The sequence below is a fragment of the Ahaetulla prasina genome, chromosome 7 (assembly GCF_028640845.1).
Source record: "Ahaetulla prasina isolate Xishuangbanna chromosome 7, ASM2864084v1, whole genome shotgun sequence".
NCBI classification, from domain to species: Eukaryota; Metazoa; Chordata; class Lepidosauria; order Squamata; family Colubridae; genus Ahaetulla; species Ahaetulla prasina.
Window position 1 is genome coordinate 12,179,460 of NC_080545.1, and position 22,192 is coordinate 12,201,651.

A 22,192-nucleotide genomic window follows, 5' to 3' on the forward strand; every position below is an offset into this window, starting at 1 on the left:
GGAAGCAAAAGTTTAGCTGAACCGTTTCAAAAAGAGCTGAAAGTCTTGCTACGTGAATCATTTGTTTGAACTTTGGCAGGCAGCTGCAATTTCTCTGCCAGGACTGATAAGAGCCGTGAATCCATTGGCTGAAGGCCAGCTCGTTAATCCGAAGTGGGGAAGGAGACAGAACAGTCTGGCCAGGAACTTTCCATTAGCATATGGTTACCTAGTTTTCAAGGGGGGGGAAAACCACCAAAAAGTCCAGTTGCCTTTTTGGAAAAGACTACCTAGATAATCTTACCGTTACGTTCAACACTGTCATGAAGGCCATTTATATCATACGCATAAATAAAGTACTGCTAAACTATTTCTGTTTAAGTTCAATTTTTTAATTGTATTGTTTGACTTTCATTATTATTATTTTCTCCCATCCTCTAAGATATGAAAGGTAAAAGGGAATGGAACAGTGTGATTATTTTGAGTGCTGTAGAGAAATGGAGACTTTTTTTTTTTTTGAAATCTTTATTTTATTTTATACACAGACAAACACATCAGTCATTCCTTCCATGTGACATCTTGGTGTTTTCTCCGTATCTCCGTCTTTTTGTTGTTTCTTCTATCATCATTCACGCTTAATCTATTACAACATTTCTCCAAAAGTACACTATTCTAATGATACCATTCTCTCACAAAATTATTAATTAGTTTATCTATATCTCTTTTCCAGCCAATGGTAAAATTGGTCCCATATCTTAAAATATTCTGAATCCTATTATCAAAGTAAATCTATTCATTTCTGCACATTCTAAATTTTTTATTATTATTTCTTTTTCTAAAGGCATTTTCTCTGCTTTCCAATTCTGCACAAAAACAATCCTTGTAGCTTCTTATTACATGTATAATCAAACAAATATTTTCTTTACTAATTTTCTCTGGGAGGATACCCAATAGGAACAGCTCCGGTTTTCAATCAATATGTTGTTGTATCATTTCTTCTATCCATATCCTAATTTTATTCCAATAGTTTTTAGCTTCTGGGCATGTCCACCACATATTATAATAAGATCCTGTAACTGGTAACATTTCCAATATTTAGCTGATTTACCTTTAAACATTTTTGACAGTTTCTCAAGGGGGCATATGCATTTTATGTTGATTTTCTTTATATGCTGTGGACATTGCTAATTTTTAATTCCTTTCCCATAACTGTTGAAAGCTGAGAGAAACGGAGACTTGAAGAGCTGGAAGCAGAAAGAGAGAACAATCGAATAACAGAGTGGGAAGGGACCTTGGAGGTCTTCTAGTCCAACCCTTTGCTCAATCAGGAGACCCTATCTCATTCCAGACAAGTGGCTGTCCAATCTCTTCTTAAAAACCTCCAGTGATGAAGCACCCACAACTTCTAAAGGCAAGCCATTCCACTGGTTAATGGTTCTCACATTAGGAAATTTCTCCTTAATTCCAGGGTGCTTCTCTCCTTGATTAGTTTCCATCCATTATTTCTTGTCTTGCTTTTTTTGGAAAATAGCTTGACTCTCTCTTCTTTGTGGCAGCCTCTCAGAAGTTGTGAATGCTCCAACACTGGAAATTTTTAAGAAAATGTTGGATAACCATCTGACTGAGATGGTGTAGGGTTCCTGCCTAGGCAGGGGGTTGGACTAGAAGGCCTCCAAGGTCCTTCCAACTCTGTTGTTATGTTATGTTATGTTATATTGGAAGACTGCTATTATTTCATCCCTAGTCCTTCTTTTCAGTAGACTAAGCAAATTCAGTTCCTGAAAGAAAGAGAAGGTTACACCTTTTCTGCCTTAAGTTACATTCCAAAAAAATGTGGAAGGTTACCTGAGTTATTCAATGAATCATGTTCGTTCAAGAAAAGATGAGGCGAGCATTCTTCCAAAATGGCAAAGCAGAAAAACAAATGAGATAGGTGGGTGAGAAAGGGGAGAGATGGACTGGAAAAAAAAGAAAATTCATGGTCACAAGAGACTTATAGGATGCATTGAAAAAAAAATATAATATGCCGAGCTGTACATTTTAAGTTTTGCATCAAATTTAGGAGCTGCAATGCATAGTCCTCTTAGAGAAAGCAGTTCAAATCATGTTAAAACTCTTGAGAAAAAGTTGGCTTGCAGTTTCAATGTGTCTGGCCTTTGAGATGTTGGTTTGATGGTTACAGGGGTGGAATTCAGCCGGTTCAGACTGGTTCGGGCGAACCAAATGTTAATTTTAATCTGGTTTGCTGAACCGGTTGTTCCAAGGACTGGCTGACCCCTCCCACCCTGCCCTTCCCAGGAGTCTTCATGCAGCCCGTTTTGGATGCCAGGTAAGTGCAGGGCGCGTGTGAAGGCTCTAGGAGGGCGAGAAGCAGGCCTACCAGAAGTACAGGAAGTCCAGAAATGGGCCCATTTTTAGCCTCCAGAGGGCCTCCCGTTTTTGCCCTCCTGGAGACTGCAGGAAAGCCTGCAGAGCCTGGGGAGGGTGAAAAATGGGTCTACCGGAAGTCCTGGAAATCTGGAAATAGGCCCATTTCCGGCCTTCATAGGGCCTCCGGTGCCTGGGGAAGGCCGTTTTCGCCCTTCTAGAGGCTTGAGGAAAACCTCCAGAGTTTGGGAATGGCAACCCTCCTTCTGCCACCATGGTGCAGAAGGCTGACTAGGCCATGCCCTATGGCCACGCCCACCCAGCAACCGGGCAGTGAACCGGTTGCTGAAATTTTTCAATTCCATCCCTGGATAGTCCCCATATTCCACCTGATTGTCATATCATGGACTGATCGGTCATCAAACTCTCCCTTCCCTCCCATCCCTTTTGAGAAGAACACTCCAAATAGGCTCCTATTATAATCCAAATCGAGGTGCTGGTTTTTTTTTTAAGTTTTGGAGACCAAGATTCGCTTCCAACCAGCAGGTCCTGTGTGCCAGGAATGGATAAGGCACGTGCCAAAACCTACAGGCTCCTGGCCCTGAAGTGTGGCTTCATTCCGCTGAGGAGCAATAATTTGACACCTCTGAAAGAGCCAGGTCTCAGATTTTGACAGCCGTTGCCTTGTTCTATATCCCCGAAGCCATTCAAATCCATTACAACTCCACAGTAGATTCCCTCAACCCCTCCACCTTAGTAGGTCATTCAGAGCTCTGATGTGGTCACAGAGATATATGCTGTGGTATCACGGGTAAGTTTTTCATTTATTTTTCCATGCTTACCTACACAGAATAAAACCCTCTCTCTCTCTCTCTCTCTGTCTCTCTCTCCCTCCCTCCCTCCCTCACTCTCTCTCTCTCTCTTTCTATGCCAGGCCAAGCTATCCAAGAACACTTTTGACAGCTGCCAAGTAATTTAGAAGTGATACCTTCTTAACACCTTCTCAAAACAGGCCTGGCAAACTCAAAGGAGAAAAGCTCTCCTCCTTGACCTCTTAACTATTATATAGAAATGCTCAACCCAACCAGAAGTATGAGTTTCATGGGCGTGTGGGGATATCTCTTCTCCACGCCTACAGAAGTCTCACGTGCTTTCAGAAGAGAAGAAAGAAGCCCACTTCTCTTGGCCCTCATTTGACTATATCTGCTCTGCTGGCTCTTGAACCCTGCCTGATGAATTAATGGGAGATACGGTGCAGCGGTGGGTTCCCAATATTCTTACCACCAGTTCGCCCCGCACGCGTGCCTTCCGCGCATGGGCCTGGCCTTCGGCACATAGGCTTTGCTCGCTCGCATTCCACTTGTGTGACCGGCTGTTGTGACCGAGGCCCAAGTAGTGATTACGAAACACAATTCAGTCCTCAACAAACTTATTTTATTAAAACAGCTGAAAATTAATTCATTCTCAGCTTCGTCCAAAACAAAATTCTTAATAACCAGTCTGTCGGCCGTATCACCAACTTTTGATGTCTTTGGCAACCTGCCAAAGGCTTTTCTTGACAAAACCCCCACATAATTCAAGAGACGTTGACAAGGAAGCACGGAAATCAACGTTGCTTTTCTACAAAGAACCCAACGGCTCGTTGCTGCTTTTTTAAGCCTTATGGGAGTGGCCAATCATCTTGTGGCCTTACTCCCGAGTTGTCCTTTTTTCTTCAGCTGCTCTTGCCTTCTGGCAGCTCTTCGCATGCATGCACTAGGAAAAGGCTCCTCCTGTTCCTTTGCCTCTCTGCTGTCCGCCTTTGGAGGCTCCAGAGTCCAAGCATTGCTCCCAGATGGCCCTGGCCCCATCTCTGCCTCTGATGCAGCGCCCTCATCCGGGCCTTCCCCTGACTCTAGGACTGGCTCATTGTCCTCCCCAGCCTCCTCACTGTCCGACTCCGCTGCCAGGTCCTCAGGCTGCTGGCAGACCACAACACTGTCCCCCAAAAACGTGCCTAAATCGAACGGCATAGACCCAGGGTGGGTGGACAGGCCCACCCACGATTTCCACTACCAGTTTGCCTAAACCGGTACGAACCGTCTGAATACCACCTCTGATATGGTGGTTCTCTTGAATGGGTGGAGATCCACTTTTGCCTTTACTGTGAAAGGCTAAAATATGGAAACAGCTAAAAAGAAGGAGCCTATCAGAAATTAACGCTACTGTTAAATATCTCTTCACCACCCCATTCTGAACAAGTACGGGGTCTCCACTCTTAGGACTCACAGCAGAGACCATAATGCAGTGCAGAAAGTCAGCGCCTACCCCTCTTACAAGAATGAAATATTTTTTGGAAATATTAAAAAAAAAAAGGCAGAATATTATATTTCCCCAAAGGGAGAAATGGAGAAACATGGGTTTTTTTGGTTTGTTTTTGAGGCAGGGAGCAGCCCCAATTTCTGCCCCCAAGCAGAAACTGGGGAGGCAGCTTTTAGAAATGCAGATTTGGCAATCCATTCATGTAGGGGTCATGGCTGGCTCTATAGGCAAAAGAGGAAATGCAAATCCTAGGTGTTTGTCTGAGCTGATCTTGTCAACCTTTGGCTTGTTGCTTCTTTGGAGTTTCTGTCTGACCCAGTCTTTCTGAACGGATTACCAAATCTGCATTTCTAAAAGCTGGCCTCCTCAGTTTCTGCTCGGGGCAGGGAAACTGGGACCGGGGTTTCTGTCTCTAAAATATGTTTCCACATTTCTTTTTTAGGGAAATATAATATTCTGCCTCGTAATATTTCCCCAAAATATTTCATTCTTCTAGGAGGGGAGGCTTCCCAAAGCGGCAATTGAGAATCCTAATTTTCTGAAATGTCACCATGATGATCCGCTCAAAAGTGAAAAATGTTACTAGATTAACAGCAGGCAATGCCTATTACAGTGATGGCTAATCTTTTTGCCATTGTGTACCAAAAGTGGGGAGAGCACAGGGAGGAGGGGGTCACACGCATGCGTGCCCACACCCATAATTCTATGTGCCCCGGCCCGCGTGCATGCACACATGACACCCCCCCTGCACTCACCAACCTTTTGGCACACGATGGCACAGTGGACCTGATAGGCCTATTTTTCAACCTCTCCAGATTCTTTCTAGGAGTCTGTGGAGGGCAAAAACGGTCTTCCCCATATCACTGGAGGCCGTCTAGAGTCTGGAAAAGGACCATTTCCTGACTTCTGGTAGGACCGGAAGGCCTGTTTTTCACTCTCCCCAGGTTCCAGAGCCTTTCTAGGAGCCTGAGGAGGGTTAAAATAGCCTTCCCCGCCCCGGAGGCCCTCTGGAGGCCGGAAATGGCCCGTTTGCCAATTTCTGGAAGCCAACTTCCCGACTTCCGGTGGGCCCAGAGGGCCTGAAAATCAGCCAGCCAGTGCACGCAGGTGTGCCAGAGCTGAGCTCACATGCCTACTGATATGGGTCTGCGTGCCACCTGTGGCACTTGTGCCATAGGTTCACCATCACGGGCCTATTAGAAGCCCAATAGACCAGAAGTAGCATTGCAGCTTATTGAGCATGTATTTTGCTGGTGGGAGATCTCAGTTTTAACCCCGGCATCTCCAAGCTTGAATTAGGAAAGATTTCTTCCACCTGAGAACTGCCATCCATCTGTTCTGTCTCCGTATTCACTTTGGAGTAACGAGCTGGCCTACAGCCAGTGGTTACATGGCTCCTATCAGTCCTGGCCAAGAAAACGCAGCAGCCTGCCAAAAAGTTCAAACAGATTAAGACTTCAGCTCACTTCGACACGGTTCAGCTAATTTGCTTCCCGTAGAAGTGAGAGCAGTCCCAAAACTCCTTATATATCCTGTGGGGTGGGACTCCTGCCCCACCCTTCCCTTTGATGACGCCGCCTCTCTAATCTTCTGAAACGTGGGTCGGTCCAGGCTTGATTAGTATGGTTATCAGCTGCGTCTGTAGGCGTAGCCTGAGGAAGGGAGGAATCAGGGGATGTCGGCCTCATTACGTCCTTCGACTGGCCTGGTTCTGGCTCCTGGAGCCTGGCCAAAGGAATTGGTACTCCTGAGGTAAGCCTTACCGGCCCTTCCCCCTCACTCTCAGAGTCACTTTCAGGCATGGGGCCAGGTTCAGGGGCTGGAGCCACAACATCATCAGCACAGGCTCACCTGAACTAGAGAGAAAGGGAAAAAAATAGTGTGAAATCCCTGGAGTTCTCCGTGCACTTACAATATTTGGGTTTGATGCAACCGGTGTAACAACTGGTTTGCTGAGCCCGTGCTTTGTGCGTACATGCTCACTTCACTCAGACCCACACCAAACACGCACTCCACGCACGCACAGTGTGTTTAAAAAGAGCTCTAAAACTTTCCTTCTACTGCAGCCCCGGTGAATAAAACAGCGGAGGCGAGGCAATCCACTCTGCTGTGCCTATCACCTGGGCTTCAAACAAAGGAAATACAGGTTGGAATAGCGCAGGGGTGGGCGAGTGGTCCCAGCTGATCGTCGGAGCTACCGGTTCACCCGAACCGCTCCGAACCTGCTGAATCCCACCCCTGGTTTGATGGCAACACACACGGTGCTTGTTATATTACACGTTCTGTCCTTTAAAAAAAACAAAACAAAAGCCAAATGTATTCACGGCAACCTGGTTGTTGAGTGTCGGGTAGCAAAATGAACTGTGTGATGGAGAAGCTAAACAGTCAGACCGGAGCTTCTCATTCTAAGCAACCATTTTGGCTCAAAAACTGCCAGTGAGGTCATTTTTCCCGGCATCATTAATCCAGCTCTTCTTTCAGCTATGCACAACTGTCGTATTTTACCCAAATTAGTTAAGGCTTAAAGCATTTCAGTATTGCAGCCCTAGCCCTTCTCCTTTGAAAAGCTTGTTGGGCTCAAGTGAGTGGCAGCAGAAAGAAAGCTGTAAGGATTTCTAAGGAATGCTGGCTTTCCTTGTACGTTTTTGGCAGATGATTGGGATGGAAGGAAAACTTGTCATCTTTCCTTTGTCATCTTCCCTGGCTGCTTCTAAAACAAAGTAATTAAACACAATATCATTCCTAGAAAACCTGCAGCAACTAGGAAACTCTCTCCATTATGTGGTAGATTCCAATGTTTGAGAGCTGATCAAACTCAAGGAGCTGCTGAGTATCCAGTTCTACAGAGGAATTGTTGAGTCTGTCATCTGCACCTCTATAACTGTCTGGTTTGGTTCTGCAACCCAACAAGACAGACAGAGACTTCAGAGAATCGTTAGAACTGCAGAAAAAACAATGGCTACCAACCTGCCTTCCATCGAGGACCTGTATACTGCATGAGTCAAAAAGAGGGCTGGGAAAATATCTACAGACCCCTCACATCCTGGACATAAATTGTTTCAACTCCTACCCTCAAAACGACGCTACAGAGCAGACCAGAATAACTAGACACAAGAACATTTTTTTCCTGAATTGTTTTATCTGCTAAACAAATAATTCCCTCAACACTGTCAAACTATTTACTATGTCTTCACTACTATTAATCTTCTCATCGTTCACATCACCCATCTCCTTCCACTTATGACTGTATGACTGTAACCTTGTTGCTGGTATCCTTATGATTTATATTGATATTGTTTCCTGATTGCTTATTTGTACCCTATGACTGTCATTAAGTGTTGTACCTTAGAATTGTTGATGAACATATCTTTACTTTTAAGTACACTGAGAGCATCTGCACTAAAGACAAGTTCCTTGTGTGTCTAATCACACTTGCCAATATAAAAAAAAAACCTATTCTGATGGCTTGACTTCAACCATTTTAAGAGCTTTTGAATATCTTTATACTAAATTAAAGGACATGGCCTTTTCATAAGATGTGCTCCCAACTCATCTAACATAGAGCGGCGGTGGCGCAGTGGTTAGAATGCAATCTTACAGATAAATTCTGCCGGCTGCCAGCAGTTCGATCCTGACCAGCTGAAGGTTGACTCAGCCTTCCATCCTTATCAGAGTTTGTTGCAGCACACACAAGCAGACTATTAAGCAGGATTCACATTATATAAGAAACTTCTTCATATACAATAGCAACACATAAGGCATACAATACCCTTGTAGGTTTTTCCACGTTGCAGAGAAGAGAAATAGCAAGTACAAAACACAGCACAAAATGGAGGAGGCAAAATGGAGGAGGGAGAAGCTAGTGCCCTCAAGCTTATATACAGAACAGTTAAGCCACGCCCAGGCTCCAAACTGTCTCTTATGGTCCCATACAACAAATGCTATGTTTCAGTTACCAAACAGCCCTCATTGGCTGACCTGTTGCTATGCCCTATTCCAGTTCATGAATATATTCTGACAATCCTTCCGAGGTCGGTAAAATGAGGACCCAGATTATTGTGGGGAGGGGGGGGCAATATGCTGACATTGTAAACCGTTTAGAGAGGGATGTAAAGCACTTTGGACTTACGTGTTGGTACGTAAGTCTAAGTGCTATTGCTATTATTTTTCCCTGTTCAATCCACCTTTCACTTCCGGTTTTGATGACCTGGATGGGGGTCCACCTTCCCTGCAGAGATGGAGAACTCAGTGCAAATCATGGGCCAACGATGTTGAGCATGGGGCTTGGGGGAGAAGAAAGCCACTCTAAATCTCTGCCTTCTTTCAGCTTCTCCTCCTCTCAAAAACAACACAGGATCGTCCTCTCCCAGCTCAGCAGGAGGAATATCTTCTCTCTGTGCAGCCTTGAAGTCAGAGGAGGTTTGGTTCTTAATAAAGATGGGTAGCTATCATCAGACCTGAATCTGCATGGATTGTAGTAGATCTCCTAGCTCCGTGATGGCGAACCTATGGCACGCGTGCCAGAGGTGGCACACAGATCCCTCTCTGTGGGCACAAGCACTGTTGCCAGCTACTCTTCTGATTTCTGGCACACTGGCCAGCTGGGTTTCATGAGCACCAGAGCATCTGAAAATGGCCTGAAAACAGCCAAAAAAATGGTCAAAAAACAGGCCGATTTGGGCCAGGTTTTTGGGCCGTTTTCAGGCCCTTTTTAGGCCTTTTTCAGGATGTTTTTGGGATAAAAAATGCCCTGAAAAATACCCTGAAAATGGCCTGAAAAAATGACTTGAAAACGGCCCAAAAATAGCCCCAAACGACCCCCAAAATGGCTCCCAAAATGGCCATAAAACAGACCATTTTTCAGTCCATTTTTGGGCTGTTTTCAGTCCATTTTTGGGCCATTTTCAGGCTGTTTTTTGGATCAAAAAATGCCCTGAAAAACACCTTGAAAATGGCCTGAAAAATGGCTTGAAAATTGCCTGAAAACAGCTCAAAATGGTCCCCAAAATTCCCCCCCCCAAATGCCCAAAAAACAGACCATTTTTCAGTCCATTTTTGGGCCATTTTCAAGCTGTTTTTTGGATCAAAAAATGCCCTGAAAAACACCCTGAAAATGGCCTGGAAAATGGCTTGAAAATGGACCGAAAACAGCCCAAAACAGCCCCCAAAATGGCCCTCCAAATGGCCAAAAAAAATAGATCATTTTTCAGGCTGTTTTGGGGCTGTTTTTTCAGGCTGTTTTCAGTCTATTTTTGGACTGTTATCAGGCCGGGTTTTTTTGGCCATTTTCAGGCTTTTTTTGTGGACTAAAAATGGCCTGAAGAACGGCCTGAAAATGGCCCCAAAATGGCTTGAAAACAGCCTGAAAAACAGCAAGAATGGCCCCCCAAACAGCCAAAAATGGCTAAAGGCATTTGCAGGCATGCGCAGGCCAGCTAGCTGGTCTTTGGGTTTTTAATGCTCTGACATGCGCACATGGCATTCGATGCTGAAAATGTTTGCCGTCACTATCCTATCCGGACAACCTGTCCATATACAGAACCTGTTAACATATGCAGTATCTTAACAGTGGCGATAATCTTATATGCGCAAAGATGGAAACATACACTAATTCCCACCATTGAAGAATGACGGGTGAAGGCGATAGAATCATCAGCTTGAGCAGAACGGGCTGTTTGAAAGAGAAGAATTTACCTACATTTTGTTTCCATTTGGAAACCCCTTCTGGATTTTGTGCTCAAAATGGAACACAATATGAAACTTCAATGTTAAAAGAGTTCCTTGATTAGAGGATTTTGCTGTTATGGAAATGGCTCGAAATATTTAGCAGCGTAAAAACCAAAGGTTGAAGTTGTAACTCTTTTTGTATTCTGCTGCACTATTTTTTGTTGCTTCTTTAACGTCCTTTGCACCTGCCTTTTTAACTTTCTCCATTTTTGTTTTGTTTGTATTTTAACCTACAGAAAGATTACACTACTAACCAGAGCATACAAAACATTTGCTAGACCAATTCTCGAATACAGCTCGCCTGTCTGGAACCCACACCTCATTTCGGTTATTAATACAATTGAGCGTGTCCAGAAATATTTTACAAGAAGAGTTCTCCACTCCTCTGATCAAAACAAAATACCTTATGCCACCAGACTTGAAATCCTGGGTTTATAAAATTTAGAACTCCGCCGCCTTCAGCATGACCTGAGTTTAACTCATAGAATCATCTGCCACAAAGTCCTTCCTGTCGAAGACTACTTCAGCTTCAATCGCAACAACACACGAGCACACAATAGATTTAAACTTAAAGTGAATCGCTCCAATCTTGATTGTAGAAAATATGATTTCAGTAACAGAGTTATTAATGTCTGGAATGTACTACCTGACTCTGTGGTCTCTTCCCTAAATCCCCAAATCTTTAACCAAAGACTATCTACTATTGACCTCACCCCATTCCTAAGAGGTCTGTAAGGGGCGTGCATAAGAGCACCAGCGTGCCTACCGTTCCTGTCCTAATGTTCCCTTTGATTGTATCCAATTCGTATAGTTATTTCATGCTTATACTTACATATACTGTTGTGACAAATAAATAGAATAAATAAATAAATAAATAAAAAGTTTAATGAAATGGGGGAAAAAATATAAGCAGTCAGTTTTTTTGATGGTCTTCATCAGAGGTGGTATTCAGCTGATTCGGACCGGTTAACCCAAACCGGTAGCGGGTGGGCCTGCCCCCCCCATCCTCCCCCCCGCCCTGCCATCCTATTTAGACATGTTTTTGAGGCCGGGCGCACGCACAGAAGGACAGGCACATGTGTGGAAGGCAGGTGGGCATGCAAACTGGGCACACGTGCAGCGAACCAGTAGTAACATAATATGAAATCCAACCGCTGGTCTTCATCCTTCTGTGTTGCGACATCTTGTGCAAGGAAGTTTCACTATCATCTGAAGGAGCCAGCTTGGGGGGGGGGGGGAAACGAGCTTGAACGTTAAATTTGCTTATCCGTTGCTTATCCATTCAGCATTCGGAGGTATGCAAGAATTCAAAATATAACAGTGTTATAAACAAGGAAGCAGAGTTTTGGGAACTAGCTCTGTTTGCGATTGGAGATGATGATGCTTAAACTTATTATTCAAGAGGCAAATGATACTCCTGTGCCACCAAAGTTCAGCAACAACATTTACCAACTAGGCAGAAAATCAGAAGTTTTAATGCTTAAAAAAAATAAAACCTGTACTTGGCTAAAAGGAAAATAAGAAAGTGAATTTACACCATTAGGAAATTGTGATTCCTGCCCCAGCGAAATGAAGGAGACTCCTGTCTGTCTCATTTTTTTAATTGGGAACATTTTCCATGGGATTGTGCCTTCACATGGCAAAATATCTGCCTTCAAAAACTACACTCTGCTCATGAAATATCATTAATTTTGATGGGAACGTAGAAAATTGTTTAATCGAGGATTCAGATTTCAACATTCTGATTTCAACAAACATTCCGTTTGGTAGCTCTATATGCCCCATAACAGAGAATAGAATAGAATGGAATGGAATGGAAAAGAATAGAAAATAGGAATAGAATAGAATAGAATAGAATAGAATAGAATAGAATAGAATAGAATAGAATAGAATAGAATAGAATAGATGGAATGGAATAGAATAGAATAGAATAGAATAGAATAGAATAGAATAGAATAGAATAGAATAGAATAGAATAGAATGGAATGGAATGGAATGGAATAGAAAATAGAATGGAATGGAATGGAATGGAATGGAATGGAATGGAATAGGTGGAATGGAATGGAATGGAATGGAATGGAATGGAATGGAATGGAATGGAATAGAATAGAATAGAATAGAAAGAATATGGAATGGAATGGAATAGAAAATAGGAATAGAATAGAATAGAATAGAATAGAATAGAAAAGAATAGAAAAGAAAAGAATAGGTGGAATGGAATGGAATGGAATGGAATGGAATGGAATGGAATGGAATGGAATGGAATAGAATAGAATAGAATAGAATAGAATAGAATAGAATAGAACAGAATAGAATAGAATAGAATAGAATAGGTGGAATGGAAAGGAATGGAATGGAATGGAATGGAATATAATAGAACAGAACAGAACAGAACAGAACAGAACAGAACAAAACAGAACAAAACAGAATAGAATAGAATAGAATATGGAATGGAATAGAATGGAATAGATTAGAAAATAGGAATAGAATAAAATAGAATACATCTTCTCTGCGAAGATCAACATCCATACTCACAGAGAGCATACATAGGGCTTTTCCCACTGAGATATGGCAAATGGAAAAATTCTTTGGATACATTAAGGTACCTCCTGTGGCCTTCCCATCACCCGAAAAATGCAAAGACGGTCCCAAAAGATTGACTCCCCAACTCCAGCAACATCATGGAGGCTTCAGAGGGAGAGTGTCTAAAACAGTGGCTCGAAAAGGATGCATCACATAGTGTTCTGTTTCCCTTCCCCCAATACTCCCAGCAAAGAGTCCACCAGAGGCCTTCCTTTTTTCCTTTTATTTACATAGATACATGTCCTGGCCACGTCTACCCACGGGCCTGCCAAGTTTCTGGAGATAACGAGGAAATTATAGATAAGGCCAGAATTACTCACGAATATATTCTTCCCTCCATTGAAACAGTTAGCTCGCGCCAATTCATTACTTTGTCCAAGACAAAAAACCAGGAAGTCCCGCCTCCTATTTATAGTCTCTGCAGATGTCACTGCATGACAATCATGACTTGGCTTCCTCCCAACGCTGTTTCTGCTGCGCGCGTCGGTCACGCCTCCGCAGCCTCGCATCACTCCAAAACTGTTCTTGGGGCGTTGCCAAATCAGAAGAAGGCTCCAGAGAATCAGGCCTTGCCGGCCCCTCCTCCTCCCTTTGAGTGGGTGCCAGGGAGGGAGAGGGCTCAAGAGAAGCAGGGCTTGCCAGGTCTTCTCCCTCATTTTCTGAATCATCCGAGTCCAGGAGTCTGGGTCCAGGAACCTGGGTCACAACACATAGGCTGTCCTTAAATGAAAGCACTTCAACGGATTGGATTGGATTGGATTGGATTGGATTGGATTGGATTGGATTGGACTGGATTGGATTGGATTGGATTGGATTGTAGAATGGAGTGTAAAATGGAATATAGAATGGAAAATGGAATGGAAAATGGAAAATGGAATGGAAAATGGAACATGGAATGGAAAATGGAAAGGAAAATGGAATGGAATGGAAAATGGAAAATGGGATTTGGAAAATAGAATGGACTAGGGATGGGAAGGGAAGAGAAAGGAAGAGAAGAGGATTAGACACACAAGGAATTTGTCTCCGAAGCATAAATTCTCAGCGTACATGCAAAACAACACATAATAATAATCATAACAACCAAGTAATGATAACCACAATAATGATACCAATAAGAACGGGGCTGGCTGGGGAATTCAGGGCATTGAAATCCATAGGTCTTAAAGTTGCCAAGCTTGGACCCCCCTGATGTAGTATGACTGAGAGACATATAGGAGAAACAGCTGCTTTGTTTATAATTTTAGAAGCTTCAAAAGATGTTCAGTAGAATTGCAAAAATATTTCTAATGCTCTAGACAAAGTGGACAATGAAGCTTTGCTATTAGTTCAAGCTGAACATGGAATGTAACCCTGTCAGAGGTGAGAAAAGAAATATTTGGAGGGATTGATGAAGACATTTTAGCTGTCACCTGGGTATGTAAACAAAAATAGTGGATCTTAGAAGAAAAACAGATGACTTCATTTCCTGGTTAATAACTTTATTAAAGGGTATAAATGCGTCAGATGTTCCGGATTCTTTCATTGTGAAAAAAAAATTGTGTATTTTTAAACAGTGTGTGTTTGTTTCCTTTTTTGGCTGCTACCAGTTCAAGTCATTTGAACATAATATTTAATCCCAAGGGTTTATTTTTCTCTAGACTCAAATGCCATGAATTACAAGCATGCTACATGAATTCCTAAGGCTGACACAACACGGACGTGATCTGGAAGATGGAAAGGATGACATCCTACTGTGGTTTGGATTCGCTTGGTGAATAATTGTCGGCCATTTTGACTCCTCGGTTTTCTGGCCTAATTCACCCCTTTTTTGGGGGTGGCCTAATTCACCCCAGCCATTTTGCCTCGCCAGCATGTTTTCTGACCTAATTCACCCCTTTTTCCTTGAGCTTGTTGCCATGGTCCACAGTTTCAGCTCTAAATATAGTTACTTCTCAACTCCACCCATACACATTTTGCGTTATTGGTTCGACGTGTTGATCGGGATTCTGACAACTCTGATAGTTGGTCACGAGGTCCTTGGGTCAAAACGACGGAAATGATAGGAAGGAAGGCCAGCTCTTAAGGGACCTGGAAATCCTGACAAGAAATTGCTAGCAATGCTAAAAACCTAGTGGGGGGAAGGCTGAAAAATAAGTCTGTATGTGCACAGGTATTTTGGAACTGCTATATCTTACCTAGCACGACCATATTCCTGTTTATATAACCACACTGTAACTTTGTTGCTTGTATCCTTATCATTTATATTGATATTGATAGGTTTCTAGTATGATTTGATTGCTTATTTGTACCCTATGACTATCACTAAGTGTTGTACCTTATGATTCTTGACGAGTGTATCTTGTCTTTTTATGTACACTGAGAGCATATGCACCAAAGACAAATTCCTTGTGTGTCCAATCACACTTGGCCAATAAAAAATTCTATTCTATTCTACTCTACTCTACTCTACTCTACCCTACCCTGTTCTGTTCTGTTCTGTTCCGTTCCATTCTATTCTATTCTATTCTATTCTACTCTAGCCTAGCCTAGCCTAGCCTAGCCTTCTCTATTCTATTCGATTCTATTCTACCCTAGCCTACCCTAGCCTACCCTAGCCTACCCTACCCTACCCTACTCAATTCTATTCTATTCTATTCTATTCTATTCTATTCTATTCTATTCTATTCTATTCTATTCTATTCTATTCTATTCTATTCTATTCTACCTTACCCAACCCAATCCTACCCTACCCTACCCTACTCGATTCGATTCTATTCTATTCTATTCTATTCTATTCTATTCTATTCTATTCTATTCTATTCTATTCTATTCTATTCTATTCTATTCTATTCTATTCTATTCTATTCTACTCTACCCTACCCTGTTCTGTTCTGTTCTGTTCCGTTCCATTCCATTCTATTCTATTCTACTCTACCCTAGCCTACCCTACCCTAGCCTTCTATTCTATCTATTCTATTCTCACCCTAGCCCACCCTAGCCCACCTTAGCCCACCCTACTCACTCTACCCACTCTACTCTATTCTATCTCATTCTATTCTATTCTATTCTATTCTATTCTATTCTATTCTATTCTATTCTATTCTATTCTATTCTATTCTATTCTATTCTATTCTATTCTACTCTACTCTACTCTACCCTACCCTGTTCTGTTCCATTCTATTCTATTCTATTCTATTCTACTCTACCCTAGCCTACCCTACCCTAGCCTTCTCTATTCGATTCGATTCGATTCTACCCTAGCCTACCCTAGCCTACCGTAGCCTACCCTAGCCTATTCTATTCTATTCTATTCTATTCTATTCTATTCTACCTTACCCTACCCAATCCTACCCAATCCTACCCTACCCTACTCGATTCTATTCTATTCTATTCTATTCTATTCTATTCTATTCTATTCTATTCTATTCTATTCTATTCTATTCTATACTATACTATACTATACTATACTATACTATACTATACTATACTATACTATACTATACTATACTATACTATACAAAACTGTGGTGGCGCAGTGCTTAGAATGCAGTACTGCAGGCTACTTCTGCTGACTGACTGCCCACTGCAATTTGGCAGTTGGAATCTCACCCGGCTCAAGGTTGACTCAGCCTTCCATCTTTCCGAGGTGGGTTAAAATAAATATGCTGACTCTGTAAACCGCTTAGAGAGGGCTGTAAAAAGCACCATGAAGTGGTATATGAGTCTAAGTGCTATTGCTATTGCTATATGTTTGCTTGAAATTGCATTCCAGCTTTATGGGAGAGGCCACCCTCATCCAGCGCTGAATAAACTGGACATAGAAACTCTCTACTCCTAATCACCTGCTTGACAAACACCACTATGAAGAAAACAAGAAGGAATCTGGTGCCTCGTTGTGAACACAGATGTCCTCAGGAAAAGGGTGAACAAAGTTGAGATGGCAACCAACCACACAACACGTGATCAAGACCGTGTTATTTTTTTGCATGTCTTTGTGTTGTTGCTCAGATGCAGGAAGAGAAAAATGCAAGGCCCAAGAGATGTATGTGGAACAAATGTACCACTCACACTCGTTCCTTTTTTAACTCATGTCCTTGTGTGCAATGGCTGGTTAGATGCTTTGAATTCCAGAGGTGGCTTTGAATATATATATATATTTCAATATATTGTTTTTCCTTCCCACAAGTTTTGAGTTGCTCCCAAATTTTAATTGTCACAATTATTTCAAAGGTTCGTATGAGGATAGCAGATGCTTGCAAGGCAGGATAAGGCAGATTCTCAAGTCCACATCTTTATTCAAGGGACAGTAAAGTTCAGGGCAAAGTTGTTGCTGATGTGGTGGTGGCGGTAGACATTTGTCTTTCCAGCCAGAAGTTCAATGTGACAGCAACTTTTTGTTTTCTTCCTATGCCAATAGCCCCTTTATTTCGTTGCACTCTCTTCTGCAGAACTAGCGATTGTGTTTGTACTCTTGTAGCAGAAAATCTTCTGCCATTCTGTGCAGTTTATCAAAACCAAACATACTTAACATTTATTAACCAATTGGTGAGAAATTTGGTGCCGTTCTGTGAGCACCTTCCTCTGCTCGCTTTGAGAACTTTGGCTGATTTTTTTTTGCCCTTTTACCATATTTTTCAGAGTATAATATATATAACAACAGAGTTGGAAGGGACCTTGGAGGCCTTCTAGTCCACCCCCCTGCCCAGGCAGGAAACCCTACACCATCTCAGTCAGATGGTTATCCAACATTTTCTTAAAAATTTCCAGTGTTGGAGCATTCACAACTTCTGCAGGCAAGTCGTTCCACTTATTAATTGTTCTAACTGTCAGGAAATTTCTCCTTAGTTCTAAGTTGCTTCTTTCCTTGATCAGTTTCCACCCATTGCTTCTTGTTCTACCCTCAGGTGCTTTGGAGAATAGTTTGACTCCCTCTTCTTTGTGGCAGCCCCTGAGATACTGGAAGACTGCTATCATGTCTCTCTAGTCCTTTTTTTTCTTAAACTAGACATACCCAGTTCCTGCAACCGTTCTTCATATGTTTTAGCCTCCAGTCCCCTAATCATCTTTGTTGCTCTTCTCTGCACTCTTTCTAGAGTCTCAACATCTTTTTTACATCGTGGCGACCAAAACTGGATGCAATATTCCAAGTGTGGCCTTACCAAGGCATTATAAAGTGGTATTAACACTTCACGTGATCTTGATTCTTTCCCTCTGTTTATGCAGCCCAAAACTGTGTTGGCTTTTTTGGCAGCTGCTGCACACTGCTGGCTCATACCTAAATGGTTGTCCACTAGGACTCCAAGATCCCTCTCACAGGTACTACTATTGAGCAAGGTGCCACATATACGGTACCTGTGCATTTTGTTTTGTTTTTTGCCTAAATGTAGAACCTTACTTTTTTCACTGTTGAAATAAGATAATAATAATATAAAATAAGAGTGTATAAGATACACTCCCCCCTCAAAAAAAAGAGGGTGAAAATTTGGATGCGTCTTATACACCGAATGTAGCCAAAAATGCGAGGTGCGGAGGCAGCAATGGTCTGTGGTAATCCCTGCAGCCTGGAACAGCTGATTGGGGGTATTCCGGGAGGCCGATCCACCTGCCAATCAGCTGCTCGGGTTGAATCAGGCTGCAATAATGTGCTGAAGTTGACCTGGCTGTTTGCTATTTGAATAGAATAGAATAAGAATTTTTTATTGGCCAAATGTGATCGCTGCAAGGACTCAGAGTTTACAGCAGCAATCACATCCAGAAAGCCCACCCAAGTAACTGATTCAGCAGGATTCAATAACTTCTCTTTATATATAATATAACACTGAAGTAAATATACAATACCAAAAGCAGGTTTTCCAATGTGGCAGTAAATACAAGCAAAACACAAGCAGAGCAGAAGAGTTTCAGTTTCAGTTTTGAGCAGCAGACTTGTTTAGAGCTCAGCACAGAGCTGCAAAGCTAAGCCACCCCCGGTCTCCTTGTTGTCTCCTTCCTTGTTGCTCACACAACAAATACTGTTTCAGTTTCCAAACAACCCTCAACTCTCTCACACACTGACAGGATGCTAGCCAGATGACTATCTATAGATGCTGGTAGGCAGAGGCAGAAATTTTTTTTTCTTATTTTCCTCCCCAAAAACTAAGGTGCGTCTTATATTCCGGAAAATATGGTATTTTATTTTGGTAATGTGTCTGATCAACCTTCACTCACAGTCTGATGAACAGTAGAGTAACATCTCCTTTGAAGCTGCTGTTTCTCTAGCTCAGGGGTGTCAAACTCAGGGCGTCACAGTGGGATCACGTGACGTATTGGGACTTTGTTCCCTTTCACTGAACCGGTCATGGGCGTGGCCAGCACGTGACTCATCTGGCCCGCAGGCTGGGCGTTTGACAGCCCTGTTCCAGCTGAATCTTCTTTCCAATAGCACTTTGCAAAAGTTAACTACACGATATAAAATGCCAAATTATACTTAAAAAGCAATGGTCAAACACTTACAGGTACGCCAAGGGGTATTAAAAAATAAACTGCACCTTTGTATTCAAATCTCCTTCAGCAAATAAAGTCAAAGCCCAACTGATTTAAAAAATGATTTAAAAATAATTGCTACCAACCTGCCTTCCATTGAGGACCTGTATACTGCACGAATCAAGAAGAGGGCTGGGAAAATATTTACAGACCCCTCACATCCTGGACATAAACTGTTTCAACTCCTACCCTCAAAATGACGCTATAGAGCACTGCACACCAGAACAACTAGACACAAGAACAGTTTTTTCTCAAACGCCATCACTCTGCTAAACAAATAATTCCCTCAACACTGTCAAACTATTTACTAAATCTACACTATTATTAATCTTCTCATCGTTTTCATCACCAATCTCTTTCCACTTATGACTGTATGACTTTTTGTTGCTATCATTAAGGGTTAAATTGCAACCTATGACCATCATTTGTGTTGTAAATGTTGTACCTTTGATGTATTTTTTTCTTTTTTTCTTTTTTCTTTTTCTTTTATGTACACTGAGAGCATATGCACCAAAACAAATTCCTTGTGTGTCCAATCACACTTGGCCAATAAAAAATTCTATTCTATTCTATTCTATTCTATTCTATTCTATTCTATTCTATTCTATTCTATTCTATTCTATTCTATTCTATTCTATTCAAAGCCCAACTGGGAAAAATAATTTGCTTACCTGCAAAAGAATCAGAATCAGAATACAATAGAGCTGGAAGCAGGGGTGGGCTGCTGGGGGTTCGGAGGAAGCTCTAGCTAAGATTCTGCGCAGTTTGGAGAACCCCCAAATCCCACTCATGGCTGGCCCTGACCACCCCACCCTGCTCCTCCCAGGAGTCCCCACACAGCCCATTTTGGATGCAGGTAAGTGCAAGGTACACACAGAGGCTTGGGGAGGGCGAAAAATGGACCTACCTCCAGAACCTGGGGAGGCCATTTTTGCCCTCCTGGAGGCTCAAGGAAAGCCTCCAGAGCCCGGGGAGGGCAAAAACGCTCCCCTCCCCTGCCATGGTGCAGAAGGCCACACCCACAATGGACACACACACCCAGCAATCGGGCAGAGAACCTCTTGCTAAAATTGTTGAAGCCCATCCCTGGCTGGAAGGGACCTTGGAGGTCTTCTAGTCCAGTCCCCTGCTCAAAGAAGAGGAGCTGTTTCATACAGTGTGTCCAGAATTGATGCTGGAGAGCATAGAAAGAAGGATTTTTTCCCCCCTTCAAGCAACTTAAAACCCAGGACAGCTGATTTGGAGAAAAGTGTATTTCAAACATATTGGTTTTACCTGGTGAAGGACTCAACTAATGCCTGGAATTGTACCCCAGGGAAGCAATTTAAACAATGGAATTATTGTCTACGCTGTTTATATTACTCCTTTTACTCCTTTGAGTAGCAACTGGTGAACAGTCACTTGAGCTGTTGGTGTCTTCAGTTGCCAACCACAGTAAAGCCAAAGCGAAGCCGGAATCATGGATTCTGTCTGGAAGAAAGAAGGATACTTCCTTCCCAGTCATGAAAAGTAAAGATATCCTTGAATTGAGTTGGACTATCCATTAAGATCACCACCCACTGGTTTGGTTTTTTTTGCAGAACTCTTAAAGATTAACCTTGAGACATTGCTTAATGCACTGCCCAAGTGGATTCTCTCTTTTCCTTCAGAAGTTGTATAAGCTGATGGCTTATAAAATAATTATAATTATAAAAATAATTGCTACCAACCTGCCTTCCATTGAGGACCTGTATACTGCACGAATCAAGAAGAGGGCCGTGAAAATATTTACAGACCCCTCGCATCCTGGACATAAACTATTTCAACTCCTACCCTCAAAACGACGCTATAGAGCACTGCACACCAGAACAACTAGACACAAGGACAGTTTTTTCCCAAAGGCCATCACTCTGCTAAACAAATAATTCCATCAACACTGTCAAACTATTTACTGAATCTGCACTACTATTAATCTTCTCATAGTTCCCATCACCAATCTCTTTCCATTTATGACTGTATGACTGTAACTTTGTTGCTGGCAATCCTTATGATTTATATTGATATATTGACCATCAATTGTGTTGTAAATGTTGTACCTTGATGAAGGTATCTTTTCTTTTATGTACACTGAGAGCATATGCACCAAGACAAATTCCTTGTGTGTCCAATCACACTTGGCCAATAAAAATTCTATTCTATTCTATTCTATTCTTTACATCAATAAAGAAGAATAGTTATAGCTCAGGGTTGAAATGAGAGGTCCTTGGTGTTCTTTGAGCTTGCTTGTTTTCTTGCAGATGTTTCGTTGCCCAAACGTTGGGGACATTGCCATTGCTAGAAGTGGTGGTAGGATTCAACCGGTTCAAGAGAACCGGTAGTTCCCGTGATCAGTTGGCCCACTCTGCCCTATTCTGTCCTTTATTTCTGTGTTTTTCAGCTCAGCTGATCCGCGCGCACAGCAGATTCCCATGCCTCGGCTGTTTTACACACCAGCACTGCAATAGAAGGTCAGGTTTTGCGTTTAAAATGGGTGGTTTTTCAATGCTGCGCAAGTGTACAAATCATGTGCATACCAAACCGGTTGTTAAATCGGTTGAATCCCACCACTGGCTAGAAGAAGTAGGGTTTGTGGAATGGAGGGGGAGGAGGAGGAGGAGGAGGAGGAGGACGACGACGACTGTGGGGTCCTTGGTGCTCTCTGAGCTTGCTTGTTTGCTTGCAGACGTTTCATTACCATACTAGGTAATATCATCAG

The 22,192-nt window shown here is 42.4% G+C and overlaps 1 protein-coding gene across 2 annotated transcripts in view; it reads right to left on the reverse strand.

Annotated features, from left to right (window-relative positions):
- Positions 1-631: 631 nt before the first annotated feature.
- The window catches only part of CCDC91 (coiled-coil domain containing 91), a 189,841-nt gene continuing 168,280 nt past the window's right edge, over positions 632-22,192 (reverse strand). Inside the window, exons 13-14 of one of the 2 annotated variants that reach the window (XM_058190901.1) lie at positions 1,825-1,937; positions 632-1,223 (exon numbers count right to left, since the gene is read on the reverse strand). In XM_058190901.1, the coding sequence (XP_058046884.1) occupies positions 1,842-1,937 (96 nt within the window). In that variant the 3' untranslated portion in view covers positions 632-1,223; positions 1,825-1,841. Of the gene's footprint in view, positions 1,224-1,483; positions 1,938-22,192 lie in introns of those variants that run through there. The other variant, XM_058190900.1, reaches the window with a different exon arrangement.